Source organism: Eublepharis macularius, chromosome 11, assembly GCF_028583425.1.
Source record: "Eublepharis macularius isolate TG4126 chromosome 11, MPM_Emac_v1.0, whole genome shotgun sequence".
In the NCBI taxonomy this organism is placed as follows: Eukaryota; Metazoa; Chordata; class Lepidosauria; order Squamata; family Eublepharidae; genus Eublepharis; species Eublepharis macularius.
The window spans coordinates 80886980-80905666 of NC_072800.1; the positions used below are offsets into that span (position 1 = coordinate 80886980).

Sequence of the window (18687 nt, forward strand, 5' to 3'; positions counted from 1 at the left end):
CAGCCAAACTGGCAAGCCATGCCTTCCCCTTTCCCCCTTTGCCTGGGAAAACCTGCAAATGGGGGGAATAATGCAATTCCTTTACAATGCAATTCCTGGATATTTGCAAATATATCCTATAATTCAAGGATGTAAATACCAGTTTATCCAAATATACCCAAATAAAACAGATATATCCAGATACACCCAAATAATACCAAATAGGTATAGAATCATAGAATTGGGACTTCTAGGGTCATCTAGTCCAACTCCCTGTACAATGCAGGAAATTAACAAATACCCTCCCCCGACTGCCCCACTGACCCCTGCTCCATGCCCAGAAGATGTCAAAACACCTCCAGGATCCCTAGCCAAACCAGCCTGTGGGAAAACGCCACCCAACCCCAAGGTGGCAATTGGCACCACCCTGGGCATGTAAGAAGGGCCACGAAAACCAAGCACTGATACAGCACCTTCTGTTGTCCCCCTCACAATCTGCCCAGGCTCACAGAATCAGCATTGCTGTCATATGGCCATCTAGCCTCTGCTTAAAAACCTCCAAAGAAGGAGAGACCACACCTCCTGAGGAAGCCTGTTCCACTGCAGTAATTGTCAGGAAGTTCTTCCTAATGTTTAGCCAAAAGCTCTTTTGATTTAATTTCAAGCCGTTGGTTCTGGTCCAAGCTTCTGGGGTAGTGGAAAACAACTCTGAGCCATCCTCTATATTGCAGCCCTTCAAGTATTTTTCTGGTATATTTTTAAACTGGATATACTGAATTTGCACCTCCATAATTTATATAGCAATGAAGGGATGAAGGTACCTGAACTGGATCAGGACCATGATGCATGAGGTGAACCAACCTGAAACAGCACTATGTGCCTCATTGGGGAAACTTGTGTTGTAACCAGCAGTACATATAAGACTCTCCAACTGGCAAATAGCAGCTCGCTAAGGAAAGAAAAAGTCCCTTCTCTTTGTGCACTGCAGTCCCAATCCAAACTGAGCCCCTGTATTGGGGAACCGAGTTCTTAGCATGGAACCCCAGGCACAGTCTGATCCAGAGTCCTTCTGATGGCCATGTGTCTGCCACATGGACTTAGTAACATGAAGAATTAACTCTCGATCGACTTATGATGAGATTTCAGTTTTATAGAACGGCCTTCACAGGCAGTTCAGAGTAATCTGTTATCCAAACTGTTCCCTTCATAGTGAGATCTCAGTATTGTGTAGTCAAAGATCTCTGCACTCCAGGTACATCTGGCAACAGAGTATCCTGAGGCACTACATCATAACTAAAACTCATGGCTGATGTCAGTCTGGGAAGCCTAAAATGTTCACATTTAGATTTGACAAACTTGCATTGGCATCTCAACTTGTGCTGGATCTTTTCTGTAACCTATTTCTTGTAAACATATGAACATACCAGATTGCATTACCAGACCATTGGCTTCTCTTATATAGTATTGTATATTCTGTTGTCCTGAGTCTCAGACAGAGCTGTAGCCCTACTTATGAGAGATCCTTTTTAAAGGGAGATGTCAAGGTCTGAACCCGAATACAAAATGTGATAAATTGCTAAGCTATATGGACTTCCCCACCATGGCATTATTAGATAACCATATAGAGTTGTCTTGTGTGGTATATATTCTTAGCTTTAAAAATTCCCTAAGAACTTGGAAGCATTAATACACTTCAGAGGACTGGCAATTGGTTTAGTCTGGGAGCATTTGATGTTCCATTATTGAAGCTTAGTAGTAGGTATAGATCTGGCCCATGCCTGGGTTACTGACCACTGAGAGCCCCTTGTAAGTGGATCTGGGAATGGTAATACATAACTGATATGTCAGTTCATTTCATGTTTAAATTATCATGTGTCAAATATACAACGCAGTTGTCTTTTAAAATGCAGACTGTGGCAGCTAGCTTAATTTTAATAGGTGAACTAGGAAAATATGGCAAGTGTTAATTGTCTCTGGTGGTTAATTACATCCAAAATTATTTATTAATAGGCTGCTTTATAGGTCACTCTGAGGAACTCATTTGCAAAAAGTGCAGTAATATCAGGCTCAAGGGATCACAGATCTGTTCAAATACTGCAATTGCTTTTCCAAGGTGATTCCTTCTATTGAGATAAGGTAGGAGGAACTGATAAGGCTAGTCCATCATAAAATGGAATCTCAAAGGCCTGACTGGGGGATATTGATACTGCACAGACCTTCTTGAATTGCTGACTTTTTGAATTGTTTTACAGAGGTGTGAATTTATGTAATGTAACTATATTATGAGAGTTTCAATCAGGCCATTTCCACAAAGACACTAGATTAGATGTTGTTGGTAAGTGGAGATTTCCCTGCTTCTCTACAGCATTATAGTGCATGTGTGCACCTCCTGGGATTTCCATGGCTTTTCTTGGCTCCTTCCCCCAACCTGTTTGCAGGGCCACTGAGAGAGGAAGGCTAACGGGACACAATTCCCTGGGCCTATTAGCTCTTGAGAGCCCCTGAAGTGGAATCATCTTGCATTCAGCAAATGCATTTTAAGCTTTTTTGTGCTCTGTCACTGGGGCAGAGCAGGACAATCAGACAGAGCAGAGTGATAAGACTTTCTGGTTAGTGGTGTTTGCTGCTCTTTTTTACAGCCAGCAATTTTCTTAAAAAGTTCTCCAGGTGTTGCAAAGTACAAGGAGCCTGAAGGGAAATGGGATGTTGCTAAGTCCATCATCCAACCTGGTATGTCTTCATTCCTCTCTGCCCGTTTTTAAAAATAATTCTGTGTTTGTCCCCTTCCCCTTCCAGCCTCACTCCTTCCTATCTCTTCCTAGGCTGGAAAGTTTTTTTTAAAAAACTTAACAGAAAAGAAAGACTGTTCATATTATGAACCGAAAAGGGGGTGGTGGTGATCAAATTTCCCAAGGATCTATCAACAAATGATCCCCCAATTCTCCTCCTTCCACCCTTTACATGTATTGTGAATATTAGTGAATGTCTTCGTTCTAGTGTATGTCAAAGCAAATAATACTCTAGCTTAACTATTACTAAATAGCTCTGTGTTCAGGGGGCAGTATACTCTTGAATACCAATTTTGGGTGGCGATTGTTTGGGGTGGCTCTTGTCTTTCCCTGCTGGTGAGAAGCATCTGGCTGGCCAGTGTGGGAAATAGCACGCTGTACTAGAGAAACCGCTGGTGTGATTCTGCATGGCTCTTATTTTTGTGAAAGGCACAGGGCATGTAGTTATCCAATCCTCATTTCTACAGAGGGAATTAAAAATATTATTCAGCGAATCCCTCAGCTTCCTCTGCATCTTTAAGTGTGCTACTGAATTATTAATGCCCCCCCCCCCAAAAAACACCTCTTAGGCGAAGTCCTAGTGAAATCTTGGCACAAATGGAAATTGGGGGGGGGGGGGAATTCTAGAGGGATAGCCATATTAGTCTGTTGTTGCAAACTCAAGAAGGACTCTAGTGCCACCATTAAAAAAAAGTAACAGATGTAGGTGGCGCTCCTAAGGATACTTTCCTGAAAGTAAAACCCACTGAATAACATTGGACTTACTTCTAAGTAGACCTGCCTGGGATTGCGCCTGTGTTGTGGCTCCCATTTTCATGGTTAGACTCTATTTCATCAGATGCATGAAGTGAATTCTCAAATTGCAGATATTGCTAAATGCGTGAAAAAATGTGTGTTAGTAAGGAAGAAAAGCAGTTGTAATTCCCATTAAAATGCTATGGTACCATGTAATCAATTAATATTATATGTTAAATTTTAAAAAGCTCATATGCAAAGGAAATAGTAAACTGGGGGTAAGCCTTATGGAATAAAATGGAACTTACTTAAGGATACCTGTTTAGGATTGCTCCCAAAACAAGTAGTCAGTTCTGTACCCTTTGATCTACTGAGTCTCTGTACCTTCAATCTGATCAGGAGCAGGGAATGGACCACTCTGGACATTATTTCCAGGGTAATTTCAGTTGCTCAGTTAGTCCCTGCTTTCCTGTTTTTTCTTTTTTCCTTTTTACAGAGGCAGCAGTAGGAGAGGAGGGAGGGGATGGCCAGGAAAAGAGAACTGGATCTAGTTGGATTTGACTATCCGGGGACTAGCATCGCTTTCTAAAGTTAGTGCAGCTGCAGGAAGATCACCCTTTTGGCTCACCTGCCTCCTCTCCCTGGATGATAAAACTGACTTTTCACATTTCCTCAGTTCCCACTACCCTGATTAAGCATTCTTAGGTTGTTGTAAGTGTGCTTTTTTGTTTCTAGTTAGTATAAATGTTTTTGAAGCATTTTTGCAGTTTAGTACTTCTCAAGAGAGACTGATGCCTAAATTCCTTCAATGGAGCTTATTCCCAGGCAAATTGTGTTTTACCTACTTTTAATTAATAGTGGACATTAGTGTTCTGGCTGAGTCCCTTGGCTGGGAAGTCTTCCAGATTCTGCTTATTCTTGTTATTTGTTGGTATGTTTGTTTGGCACCGTATCCCATTCAGGGCTGGTGCCAGAGTTTCTGGCGCCTGAGGCCAGCGGGAACTTCAGGGCTGTCGCCGCCCCCATGCGCATGTGCGCACACGCACACACACACAGACTGCTCAGTTGCCCCGCACCGCCTCGGCCACCTGCCGCGCCTAGCCCGCAGCTGTGTGCTGGTGGCAGCATGGGGCAACTTAGAGCCAGATCAAACAAGATGAGGGTCATGCAAGTTTTCTTGGGAAATGTAGGAGATGCTACATTCAGTTTGTGAGGCAACAGGCAGGAGATTGGGGGAATGCTTGGTGTGCATGTGTCCTCCCAGCCCTCTTGCTCAGTTGCTCCGCAGTGCACGCCCCCGCCCCCGGCGCCCCTCTGGCGGCTCTGCGCCTCGAGGCAATTGCAGGACCTGTCTCCATAGATGTGCCGGCCCTGATCGCATTGCAATGTGCACTGTGTAAAATATCATGTTATGTAAAAACTATTCTTTAATAATCCTGTCCCTTTTCCATTAATGTTACCTACCTAGTGAAAAATTATTATTATATTCACAGTAACAGAAAACCAAGTGATTTGTTTTGTTATGGTAGGTTTTTTTGGATCAGGATTTGGGTGCCAGATAGAATTTTTGTCTGGGGCCCATGGTGGCTCTCAGCAGCCCTGCCTGTTTTCTGAAAAAAATTGGGAAAGATTGCAGTGAAGCCTGGATGACTGCTACGTGGATAAGAACGTTCAGATTCTACCTGTATGGCAGCCCCATGGCCCCTGGCTGCCATGGTCCCTGGCTCCTTGGCAGCCATTTGCCCCACCCCGGGGGGACTTCTTGTTTTTGTTTTTATCTGCAAATGACTACTGTTATATTGATATGATATTATGACAATCTGTAGACCATTTCCTGTGAATTCTTATCTTTCATTAAATAAAATCTCTAGCCCCTTTCATTGTGGAAACTTGCCTTATATCTCCTCAAGGAAAAATGCTAGAGACGTACATGTTTATAAAAGCTGTAATTCACAGAAAATGATACACATATTGCTATACCATTATACTGATATAACAATATTCATTTCCAAGTAAATATTTAATAGAACTGAATGGTAAATTTTGAATTTGATTGTGAATTGAGAAATTTTTAAAGATGTCTGTAACCCCCAAATTTTAAATTTTTGGTTGTATGTTTTAACTTGTAAAGGCCAATGGCCATATACAAAATTTCTACCTACCTACCTATAACAAATGTGACTATTCCACCCTTCTTGCTTCTCAAATCCTTATATTCCCTAGGGGGGAGAGATGCAGGAGATACGGCAGACATTAGCTGCATTTCACTGTGATATTTCTTTTACATTTACTAATAACTAAGGACTAATAGCTATGAGAGGGGAAAGTGTGGTCATGTAAAGTTCAATCTATAATCCATAAGAATTTAAATACCCTTGTGCATTATGGTAATTGTCACCCTGCGAATGAAAGCAATGCAGGCATTGCCATATTGATTATGTCAGAGAACTCCTTCTCTTTCTCCCCAGTTCATTTGTTTGTTCATGAGACCTCATATATTTCCATTCCATATACAAAATAGTGAAATAATAACAATAATAATAATAGCAACTACTACTATTATATACATTTTATTCATATGTGTATTTGAAAGGAGAAAACTGGGAGGAGCATGATATCCTTCCTCTAGATTCTAGAGTTAAGTAATTTCAGCATAAACGTCATCTCTCACAAACTGACTATAAACCATCCACGTGTAAGAGTGACTGTTTGCAATATGTTTCAGATGTTTTTGTTTAAAAAATAAAACATGGCTGAAGGCAACATTATTGAAATTAAAAGAGCAGCAATTCCACCAACAGAGGGGGTAATTCATCTGTGCATGCCCAGCAACGTATTTAGCTGATCGTTGAAACAAACATGGCATGTTGAACAGGCAAGGAAGGGCTACTTCTTTATCGCCCTTGCAGTCAGAATGATGTGCTGCACAATAATCTAGGCTAGGAGTGTTTAAAAAAGAAACACCTTGCCTTTGTTAAATGGGTGTAAACTCATGAAAATCAAAAAATGTTTTATGGCAGATATGGATGAATGCATCTGACATTGCCATCCAATTCACAGACATAATTACGGTCCTTTAGTTGTCATTGCAAATACACAGCAGTGCCATGCTTCTTGAGTGTTTCAATTCATTTGACTGTCTTGACTCTGTGTTGTTGTCTTAAATTTACAATCTGTTTTCATCTGCACATTTTGTCCAACTGTTGTGTGATACAGGCTTTCACAAATAAGAAGAAAGCTCTTTACTAACCAGCAGGCTCATGGATGATTTGCAGGATGAGTTGTTTGCAATAAAGTGCATCAGGTCGTGCACCGTCGCGTGCGTTTAAGGGAGATTTAATATTTAAGAGGTTAATATTAACCTGGTTTCACAGTGATGTAGTAGCCCCAGTGAGCAGCAGTGTTTCACATATCGCTACTGTCAATGTAAACAATGTTCAGTGATATCATTCCATCAATCTCTCTTCATACATATTATCTGTCAAATGCCAGCAGTGTTAGAATTATCATCAGGCAGAGTAAAGTTCAAGTTTTAACTGTGGTGAAATCTCTACTCTGCTGTAAAGTACATTGTGTAAATCTTATGGCTTAAAAACTCACAGGATTGCTGTGAAGTTGAAAAATGTCATTCCTTGACTGAAGGGCAGGGATAATGTGACAAAAATACTGCTGTTTAACATATATGATCTAAAACCAATAACAGCATGCAAGGCCCCGTGACTGTGCTGCCCACCGCACCTCACACCAGGCCAAGAGATAGCACGTGCCAAAGGCTGTAAAACCAGGTGTTCAGAACAGTTTCTTTTCATGTACAGTGAATGTGCAATGAATGCGCATAGAGGAGACCAGGATCTTATCCAGTGGCCCTGCCCCGACCTCTGTGTGTTCAGCAGAAGGATTCAAGGCTCCTCCATGTAATCAGGTACTGTCTTCCCCAGTGGGGCTCCCACCTGCATCAACAGAGCCTAAAACACATAATTTGCCTGTGGGAGTCTGTTCAAATTTCTCACTGAATGTGTGAAACTTGGAGTGGGGCTCCTCTCTCTGTGTGTTCAGTGTATAAATGAATAAATACCTCAAGGGGCTGATAGTATTTCTGTCAATCATTTGTTTTATTTTGTTCAAATATTCTGTTACAGATCAATAAAAATATGGCTATTTTTTATGCTACACTAGACCAATTATTAATTTAAAAAGTTTATTCTCCCCCCACCCCAATTTGGATGGGTGCTATGGGAGAAGGGGAGAGGAGATTCAAACTTCAGCCTCTCCTCAGTTTCCCCAATCAAGAACATGCTGTACTTGCTGTTGTGAAAAGTTTAAAGGGAAAGACATATTTAAAAAAAACTTTATGTTCACATACCCTTTAATAACCTGTCTCATCGGCATGTGAAATAGCAGGCTGTACAGTATGTGTGCGGCACCTTAGTGTCTCATATGCATTTGGTTACATAGATGCATGCTAAAGACAAAGTACACCCACCATCTCTTCTCTCAGAAATGTAACTTCTAGGGATCCCGGAGAGGGAGCAGAATCCTGAAGATAACATTAACAACTCACAGTAATGGTACTTTAAATGGCACCCTCCAAATCTCCCCCAAAGACAAATATTGAGACAAAATAGAGACAGAGATTTACCATGGATAGTTAACAAGAAATACAGATTGTCCCTGGTAAATGGGGACATTGGAGCATGTGCAGTCATATATACATTATATATATATATATATATATATATATATATATATATATATATATATATATATATATATATATATATATATATATACACATTTAACAAATAAATGCAATGCTAGTTTTTGTGATTTTGAAAATATATTTTATGATGTTATGTAGAAAGACTCCAAAATCGGAAGTGATTTGAAAGAGAAGTTTGAGTACTCCACAATTTAAGAAAATCTGATTATTTCCAGTCCCATTTTATTGTAAAGAAGGAGGGGTTATGTCAAGCCCCTTTCCTCCCACAATTCTATTTTATTTTGCAGGCTGGGAGGTTTGAGCTGATTTTTGTTTCTTTTCATATTTGAGGCATCTATTTGGGGCATCTGGAGCACTTACCAAATTTAGTTGATTGACAGTTTTTCCATTGTTTTCAATTCCAGGGAATAGTAACCAGAAAATGACCAGTTGTGGCTTAGTAGCCACTATGTTAATACACGTTGTGCACTAATAATGTTAGCTGTAGATAAAACATGTACATCAGGCATAGACCTCTGGCTTACCATCAGTTTTTGATGTAGCTTTTTTGCTGAGCCCTTGTTGAGGAATCAGATGCTATTTGACATAATTCTGATGTCCTGGAAATAAGGCATTCTGACCTAATTTTGGCTTTTTGACTCTGGCTGGAGCCCTGCACGTGGTCATTTGTGACTAGTCCTGTAGTAGTTTTTAACACTAATTTTAGCTGTTTCCTTTTTTTGCAAGAACTGAACTGTGTCATGAAAATCTTACGTGTGTGCCTGTTCAGTATATCTCTGGGCTACACTGGATTGAAGCTGCAATGCATTCTCCCCTCCTGAAAGGGGAATATACACACCAGAAGACCAGTATGAAGAGGTTCCTGCATATAGATTGGGGGTGGAGGAGGGAATGGGTGCCTCCCTTGAGCACGAACTTTCACAGTTCCTGTGAGATAAAGAAGAGCAAGAGTAGCACGTATAAGACTAACAAAATTTGTGGCAGGGTATGAACTTTCGTGAGCCACAGGTCTCTTCTTCAGATACAGTTAGAATGTGAGTCCATCTGTCCTTATATCTTGGAGAGTGGAGTGATTGCAGAAGCCAAATGATAATAGCCAGGAATGACAATGGCAAGCGTGATTGAATAGGATGGGATATGCAGAGGGGTAGTGGGTGTGGAGAAATTAGCATCGGTAATGAGACAGGAAGCCAATGTCTCGATTCAGTCCAGGTTGATGCATTGTCTTGAGCTTTGCTATCAGTTGCAACTCAGCAGTCTCTCTTTCTAATCTCCCTTTGAAATTCCTCTGCAGGATAACTGCTGCTTTTAGGTCAGCAACTTAATGTCCTGGAAGGTGAGATGGAGAGACTGACTGGCTTTCATGGCCCAGTGGGGATTTGAACTTGGTTCTCCCAGATCCTTGTTTGGTACTCTAATCACTAAACCATAACAGCTCCCAATAAAAGGTACCAATGGAAGCCAGTACATTTTTTGAACAAAAATTAATTGAACCCACCATAGTTTCAGAAGGACTGAATTTTTAATTTTTTTTTTTGTAACAGGGCATAATAAAGCAAAATAAAAGGAGAAAACATGTGAATCTGTGCTGTGTTTCTTGGTTACCAATCTTGTCTCTCAACTCAATTTGTTGTAGCATTCTGGGGCCTGCGGTGACCTTCAAAATGTACTCAAATGGTCATAATATCACCACTGCTGATGTTGCCAAAGCTGCAGGTAAGAATCCATATTGTTAAATACATCCTTTTCTCTACCGACTGTTGAATGAAGAGCGACAGTCCCAACAACAGGAAGGTTTCTTCTCACCAGAAGATTGACATTTAATGAAATAGACGTTTGAAAGGGAGGTGGCCCAATGGGAAACTTAAGTGTAACATCTCTGGCTCAATTAAAACTGCCTGACACTTCCTTGTTTGCAGAAGAACAGAATTAAACAGAGCATAAGGCCAGGACTTCATAGTGAAAGAGCTCATGGAGCTGTGTTTGAGAGAGAGAAAATATGTAGTCTAAATATTCTTAAATGAATATTTGACAACAGTGACTGCAAGCTAGCTGTATGGCACAAAAGGAGTATTACTACAATTAAGCCTTTCTTTCCGGACTTTAGGAATAGGATACAAATGAGTTTGTACTGTCAAGTTAATTTGACAATTCCCATGACCCATAGACAGTAAGCACTATAGATCAACAACTAAACTTGTTCTTTAAAAAAACAGCTGTGATAAAGGACTGTAGATTTGATTATAGTCATTTGGAGTCTAGCCTTGATTGTAAATTGTTGTGCCTACCAGAAATCGTGCCTGGAATTCTACTTGTCTAAGAATGGCCGGCCTAGCTTCACCCCATCTCCTATGTCTTATCATATGCTTGCTGAGTAACATAAAAATGTCATATTAAATTATCAAAAATTGATGTGGTTACTGTGTTTATATTTTCCTTTTTAATGTCTGTCATAAACTGCGTATGTGATCTTTTCCAAAATGATTGGTAGCAGTGCGGTCTCTCTCTTTCTCTTTTTCTCTTCCCCCTCTAAGACCTTTGTTTACTGCACCAGCCCCCTCCCTCTAGAAATCTGGAGTCCTAGACGATTGCTTGTTGGCCTCTGTGGCTGGGTCACCTCTGGGCCTAGGAATGTAGCCCTTTTTAAGCTAGCTGAGGAGTACCTTCTAAAGAAGCTATCACTTACAAAGTTCTTCCTGGCCTAGGTCCATCATATCCATGGGACTGCCTCTCCCCTATGTTCTATCACAGCAACTTTGCTTATCTGCACAGGGCCTTCTATAGGTGCCACCCTGCACAAGGGCAAATCAACAGCTGCCTGTAAACGTGCATTCTTTGTGGTGCTCCCCCCACTTTATGGAATGGTCTACCTGAAGAGGTTAGGAAAGCTTCTATTCATCTTCGTTCTTCTGTGCCTCCACACATGGGGACTGCGCAGGCGCAGGCCAGCCGCCGGAGAATTTTCTAGAGCTTCCAAGGCTCCGAAGGGGCCGTCTGTCGCGCGCCTCAGCGACCGTCTTCCCGCCCAAACGGTCACGTGATCCTACAGCGACCAACGGCCCCTTCCCTCAGTTCTCTTCTTGCCGCCGCTTGGAGAGAACGTGAGCTTCGTTGCTCTGTGCTTTTTTGTGCTTCGTGCTTTATTCTGACTGATTGCTTGGCTTTTTGACTTCGGACTTCGTGACCTCGACTATTCTTCGGATCTCGTTTTGGACTTTGTTGTGGACTCGGTAATTTGACTCGGACTGTTTTTGACCTTCCTTTCGCGTGCCCCTGAAGATGGCCTCAAAGGCTCTCTTCAAGCATTGCCTCCAATGCCACACGAAAATGGCCAAGACCGATGGCCATGAACTGTGCCTGTTCTGTTTGGGGGAGACCCATAATGTGACGGCCTGTAAAATTTGCCAGGGTTTCACCAGCAAGGCCCGGCAGGAGCGCAAGGCCCGTCTTAACTCCTCCCTGTGGCAGAAGGTCATGTCCGGAGGCGCTCCGTTGCCCTCCTCCAAGGCCGGCCCAAGCCCCTCTGCCGAACGGCATTCCAGAGCTGGCTCAGTGGCCTCCGCGAGGTCGGGGTCGAAACCGCGTCCCCCGAGTACCTCGGCGTCGAGAGCGGCCTCTCCAGCGCAGGGACTGGTGCGGCCGCCCCGTAGCGCGTCATCTACCAGGTCGGATCCGAGACCTACGTCGGAACCGAGGGTCCTGGTACCGAGTCCCCGGTCGGAACCGACGTCCAGATCGGTTCCGATGAAGCCTAAGAGGTCGAAGCCGAGGTCCCCTTCGGAGGTGAGGAGCGTGTCGGTTCCGAGGTCTTCTTCGGAACCAGCGAAGAAGAAGAAAAAGACCAAGCACCATCGGTCACCGCGTCCCGCTCCTCAGGAGGAGGTCATCGTGCTTCCTCACACGCCTTCCCCTCACCTGGGCTCCCCGGAGCCAGAAGACATCACCGTTCCTGTGCCGGATCCGATGGCCTTCGAGACGGTGCCCGCAGAGTTCTCGTCGGGGCCGGAGCCGAGCCCGCACCGTCGGAGCCGACCATCGCTTCCCCTTCGGTCGCCGAGGCTGGAACCGAGCCCGTCTCCTCGTCGGAGCCGTCCGTCGCCTGCCCGTCCGTCTCCACCTCCGGTCGGTCGTGAGCGGCATGGTTCCGGGGACAGTGTCCGATCAGTTCGGTCCACTGCGTCCCGGCATCGGCAGGCTTCCTACCTCCCCTCGCCATACCGTTGCCAATGGGAGGGGGCACCTGCGGGCTTCTCCGTGTCGGAACCGAGGCCTTCGACATCGAGGTCGGCGTGGGCTCCCCCTCCGCTCCAGGTTCCGGAATCCCAGCTCGGTTCCGATGAGGAGGATGTGGAGAGCTTTGGCGGCTACCAGTCGGAGTCCTGGTCCGAACCATCGCCGGCTGAGGAGCTAGTGCCATCGGCGGACTCGCCATTCGAGGACCTCCGCATCTACGCCGACCAGATGGCAAGGATGGCCAAGGCTCTCGAGATGGACATCTCCTCGGCAGTTCCCCAGACCAAGGACAAGCTCCTCAAACGCATTTACGGAGACAACCCGGCGTACGTTGGCTTCCCCATGCTCGAGGGTATTGAGGAAATCGTGGAGAAGGTATGGCAGGTGCCCTGTGATCAGCCTCCAACATCCAAGAGGATTGAGCAGCTCTACAAGATCAAGCAGGGTACCTGGCCGGCGCTGGTGAAACACCCTCCACCTTCCTCCTTGGTCACAGAGGAGTTCAACCCCAGGCGATCGGGTCACTCCTCGGTGCCTGCCGATAAGGAGGGCAAGAAGCTGGATGCCATGGGCAGGCGCCAGTACATTGTTTCTTCCCTGGGTCTGAGGATTGCCAACTATCAGACCATCATGGCAGGGTACCAGCTGTACCTCTGGGAGAAGTTGGCATCCTATACACGAGACCTCCCTCCTGAGCAGAAGGCTGTGGTGTCCCTGCTGCAGACAGAGGCTGTGAGGCTGTCTAAGCAGCAGATGAACGCTGGGAGCCACGCTGCTGACACTGCTGCTAGAGGTATGGCGTCGGCGGTGGTCCTCAGGCGCCACTCCTGGTTGCGGTCTACGGCCCTGTCCCAAGAGGTACGTTCCAGGGTGGAGAGCATGCCATTTGAGGGGGACTCGCTGTTCTTCAAGTCGACCGACGAGACCCTGAAGAAAAAGAAGGAGGACCGGCAGACGGCGCGGTCTTTGGGTCTGGCTCCAGCGGACAAGCCCTCCTCCAGGTCACGGTACGCTCCCAGGTCTGGCCCTTACCACTACCAGGGCAGATACCAACAGCAGCGGCCGGGCTACCATCAGTATCCTGCCTACCAGCAGCGGCCTTACCCTCCCGCACAACAGCAGAGGAGGCGTCGGCCCTTCAAGCCTCGTCAGGCACAGCAACCGGCCCAGCAGAAAGATCAGCAGGGCGCCGGGAGGCAGTACTGACGGGTCGCGCCAGCCGTATCCCCGAACTTTTCGGACAGACTTAGTCCACTCCTCTCTGAGTGGGAGTCAATAACATCTGACTCATGGGTCTTAACTATTGTTGAACTGGGATACGGGCTGGAGTTCGTTGAGCTGCCTAGATGCAGTTCACCCCTGACAGCTGTCAATAACACTATGGCCGAGCTGGATGCGGAGATCGTGTCGCTCTTGGCCAAGGGTGCTGTGGAAGAATTGCCCTATGAGGACTCTGTAAAGGGTTTCTTCTCTAGGTTCTTCCTGGTCCCTAAGAAGGATGGGGGTTTACGTCCCATTTTAGATCTGAGGGGCCTTAATGCCTTCCTCAAGGTGACCAAGTTCAAAATGGTTACGTTGGCGGCGGTGATCGCCTTACTGAAGCAAGGGGATTGGTTTGCGGTTCTTGACTTAAAAGACGCATACTTTCACGTGGGCATACGGGAGGAGCACAGGAAGTACCTGAGTTTTGTTTACCGGCATAGGGTTTTCCGGTATAAGGTGCTCCCCTTTGGCCTGTCCACTGCCCCACGAGTGTTCACTAAATGTGTGGCCCCTGTGGTTTCCTTCCTACGGGAAGAAGGCTGTACCATCTTTCCGTACCTCGATGACTGGCTCATCGTGGCTGAATCAGAGTCTAGGCTGGTGCAGGACATTGGCTTGGTACTTAGCACTTGCCAACGCCTGGGGCTCCTGGTGAACTTGGAGAAATCCAAGCTGGTGCCCAGCTGCAAGGTGTCCTACATTGGTGCGCTTTTAGACTCTGTAGAGGGTAAGGCCCTGCTCCCCTTGGAGAGGGCTCGGTCCCTGAGGGGTCTTGTGTCCATGTTTAAAAGGAACCGGTTCCAGTCTGTGCGCACTATCCAGTGCTTACTAGGGCATATGGCAGCGGCCACCTCTGTGGTGCCTTTCGCTAGGCTGCGTATGCGCCCTCTCCAGAACTGGTTTGTGCGGAGGTATGATGCTCTACTGCACCCTCCGTCCCTCAAATTCTCTATCCCGAGGGTCATCCTCTCCTCCTTGGACTGGTGGCTGTCTGATGACAACTTGTTTAGAGGGACCCCTTTCGGGTATCAACACCATGACATCACGGTTACCACTGATGCCTCTCTGTTGGGATGGGGGGCTTACTGTGGTGATGTGTCGGTGCAAGATGTCTGGTCTGACAGGGAAAAGACCCTCCATATCAATGTGCTTGAACTAAGGGCCATTCGTTTCGCACTTGTGTCTCTTACAGCACTGCTGAGAAATCGTCATGTCCTGGTGCAGACGGACAACACGACTGCCATGTACTACGTGAATCAGCAGGGGGGCACAGTGTCCATGGCCCTGTGCCGGGAAGCCACACTCACTTGGCAGTGGGCTATCAAGAACGGCGTGTCGCTCCGTGCTATACACGTGGCTGGGTCAGACAATGCCCGGGCAGATGCCCTCAGCAGGGCCCCTTTACTAGACCACGAGTGGGAACTGAACGGAGAGTGCATTGGGCCGATCTTCCGGATGTGGGGTCATCCGGTGATAGACGTGTTCGCCACTGCGGCGACCACCAAGGCCCACACGTTCTGTTCCAGGGCAGGGAGCGACCCCCTCTCTATTGGGGATGCCTTCCAGTTTACGTGGACGCAGGGCTTGCACTACATGTTTCCTCCATTCCCCTTGATTCCCAGGGTTCTGTGCAAGATAGAGGAGGACGGGACGGACTGCATCCTAGTGGCCCCCTTCTGGCCGCGGCAGGTTTGGTTCCCGAAGCTCCTGCAGATGTCCCAACGGACGTATGTGAGTCTGCCCCCTCGGCAAGACCTTCTCCTAAACGGGAGCCTGGTCCACCACGATCCCAGGAAGCTGCACCTAACGGCTTGGCGGATCGTTCCTCCCCGATAGGCTTTACTGACGAGGTACAGAAGGTCCTCCTGAATGCTCGTCGGCCATCCACTAGGCGCGCTTATGCGGCCAAGTGGCGCAGGTTTGAGCTCTGGGCACTTGCCAGAGGAGTGGTGCCTGACAACAGTCCCTTGGGGGTTGTGTTCGAGTATTTGTGCCACTTGCGTGGCCTAGGCTTGAAGGCTTCCTCCCTCAAGGTCCACCTGGCAGCGATATCAGCTGCTCACACCCGAGTTGAGGGTGCTACGGTGTTTTCTCACCCACAATCCCGCCAGTTCCTTAAAGGCATGTACAATCTTTACCCACCTGTATCAGCGCCAGTGCCTCAGTGGCCGCTGTCCTTGGTGCTCTCACGTCTCATGTTGCCTCCATTTGAACCTATGGCTACATGTCCCTTGGATATGCTATCCTACAAGGTAGCATTCTTGGTGGCCGTCACATCGGCCAGAAGGGTCAGTGAGCTGTCTGCACTGCGGTCTGACCCTCCCTTTCTTGTGTTTCATCCCAACAAGGTGGTCCTGCGTCCCTGCCTTGGGTTCCTGCCCAAGGTGGTGTCCGCCTTCCACCTCTCGCAGGATATTTCACTGCCTGCATTCTTTCCTCAGCCTTCCTCTAAGGGGGAGAAGGCCCTCCATTCCCTAGACTTGAAGAGGGCCCTAGCCTATTACCTTGATAGGACGAAGGGATTCCGCACCTGTCCTCACCTGTTTGTCTGTTTTGGGGCCAAGGACAAGGGTAACAGGGCTTCCTCGCAGACCCTGTCTAGGTGGATTGTGACGGCCATTAGCAAGGCCTATTCCCTGGCAGGGGTGGCTTGCCCGCTCCATGTCAGAGCCCACTCCACGCGGTCCCAAGCATCCTCTTCGGCACTCCTCAGGGGGGTGCCCCTGGTTAGCATTTGTAAAGCAGCCACATGGTCCTCTGCAGACACCTTTGTCAGGCATTACGCCGTTGATGTCAATGCGGAGCAGGATGTATCTGTGGCCAAGGCTGTCTTACACTCCCTCTTTTCCTGAGGGAGTTTTGGGATGACTTTCTTGGCGTACCTGCTGGGTACCCTTGAGTGAAAGTGTGTGTATATGTACCTGGGGGTGTATATATATGTAAATATTGAGTATTTATGTGTCCTTACACAGTTTTTTACATAGATGTATATATGCATATCTATTTGTTGTTGTTCTTGTTTGTTCAATAAAATTGTGTTGGACTTCACCCCCGCCTTCCTTGTTGTGTGAAGCTTGGTACACTCCCATGTGTGGAGGCACAGAAGAACGAAGATGAAAACAGGGTTAACATACCTGTAACTTATGTTCATCGAGTTCTTCTGTGCTGACACACAACCCTCCCTCCTACCCCGCTGTGAACTCCAATGCACAATACTGTGATGGCTGTAACGGATATTGGTGTTTTTAAGGTGTTATGGCTGAAGTGTGTTGGTCAAGCGGCGGCAAAGGAGAACTGAGGGAAGGGGCCGTTGGTCGCTGTAGGATCACGTGACCGTTTGGGCGGGAAGACGGTCGCTGAGGCGCGCGACAGACGGCCCCTTCGGAGCCTTGGAAGCTCTAGAAAATTCTCCGGCGGCTGGCCTGCGCCTGCGCAGTCCCCATGTGTGTCAGCACAGAAGAACTCGATGAACATAAGTTACAGGTATGTTAACCCTGTTTTCTCACTTTCTGCACACTATGCAAAACTGATTTAAGAAGGCTTTTTATTCAGATAGGAGGGCTGTAATATAATGAAGTGGTCTCAAAAAGATGCATTAGTAAAGGGATAGGGAGTGACTGACTATAGACTTTAAACTTCTATTGCTGTAAGTATGATCTTACTGAGCAGTTCCTATGTTATTTAATCAGAGGAGTTAGCCGTGTTACTCTGTAGTCGCAAAATCAAAAAGAGTCCAGTAGCACCTTTAAGACTAACCAATTTTATTGTAGCATAAGCTTTCGAGAATCAAGTTCTCTTCATCAGATGCATGATCCGAACTGGTCAAATACAGAAGAGGAGGGATGAGAGGGGAGAAAGAAGGGGACATATATCACAAGGAGACAGAATGCAATTAGCGTGGAGGCAGTCAAAACATTCCTTTGCTTGGAAATGTAAACATCTCCTTTTGGTGTGCAGTCAGTTTGCTGTATTCATTTGTAGCAGTGAAAGTATCCAATTCCTATGTAGTATAAGCCTTCGATGACCACAGCTCTCCCTGCCAGCTGCATCTGACAAAGAGAACTGTGATCCCCGAAAGCCCACACCAGGCGTCACTGGGCTCCCCCAGACCATGCCTCTGTAAAGGGAATCTGTTGACTCTGTCAAGCTGGGACTGAATAGAGACTATGAATGGTTATCACATTATCACAGGTAACAGATTCCCTGTGCAAAGGAATGTTTTGACTGCCTCCACGCTAATTGCATTCTGTCTCCTTGTAATATATGTCCCCTTCTTTCTCCCCTCTCATCCCTCCTCTTCTGTATTTGACCAGTTCGGATCATGCATCTGATGAAGAGAACTTGATTCTCGAAAGCTTATGCTACAATAAAATTGGTTAGTCTTAAAGGTGCTACTGGACTCTTTTTGATTATGTTATTTAATATGTCAATTGTAGAATTACTTGTACTCTGTTTCAGCATTTCTTCAACTCTGTAGTGGGTTTCTGCTGGTTTTAAATCTTTGCAAATTTGAGAAAAGTGGACTATAAATAAACAAATATATACAGCATTTAAATGTAGCTAATGACCCTCCCAGTTATTTTTTCTTGCTGCCAGTTGTAATCTTTATAATATTGTGCATCCATTCCATTGCTAAAAATCTCTTGTGCTAGAGTGCTGCACCTCTTTATTTGTACCCTAGCTTTGAACAAACTTGTGACTTATCAAGCGTCACTTAACTCACCAGCCCATCAAGGGCTTGCTGAACTTACTTCTGATGACACCAGAAAGGGCAAAAACTAGAGGGCAGCCAAGTAGTTAGCAGACTAATCGCACAAAACACACTGAACGACGGCATCTTCATGGCGCGATTCCCTGTCATGACTCTGTTTCATGGCTCAGTTTCTGATGCCATCGCATCACGAAACAGGGTTTGCGTGAGGGGAAAAGATGTGTGAAAACAGCCCATATAGTACATGGCTTGCGGAG

The 18687-nt window shown here is 46.2% G+C and overlaps 1 protein-coding gene across 1 annotated transcript in view; it reads left to right on the plus strand.

The window, feature by feature from the left end:
• Positions 1-18687, plus strand: part of PTPRN2 (protein tyrosine phosphatase receptor type N2) — an 816843-nt gene that overhangs the window by 361031 nt on the left and 437125 nt on the right. The window contains exon 11 of the mRNA XM_054990963.1: positions 9860-9939. Coding sequence (XP_054846938.1) covers positions 9860-9939 — 80 coding nt within the window. The remainder of the gene's footprint in view (positions 1-9859; positions 9940-18687) is intronic.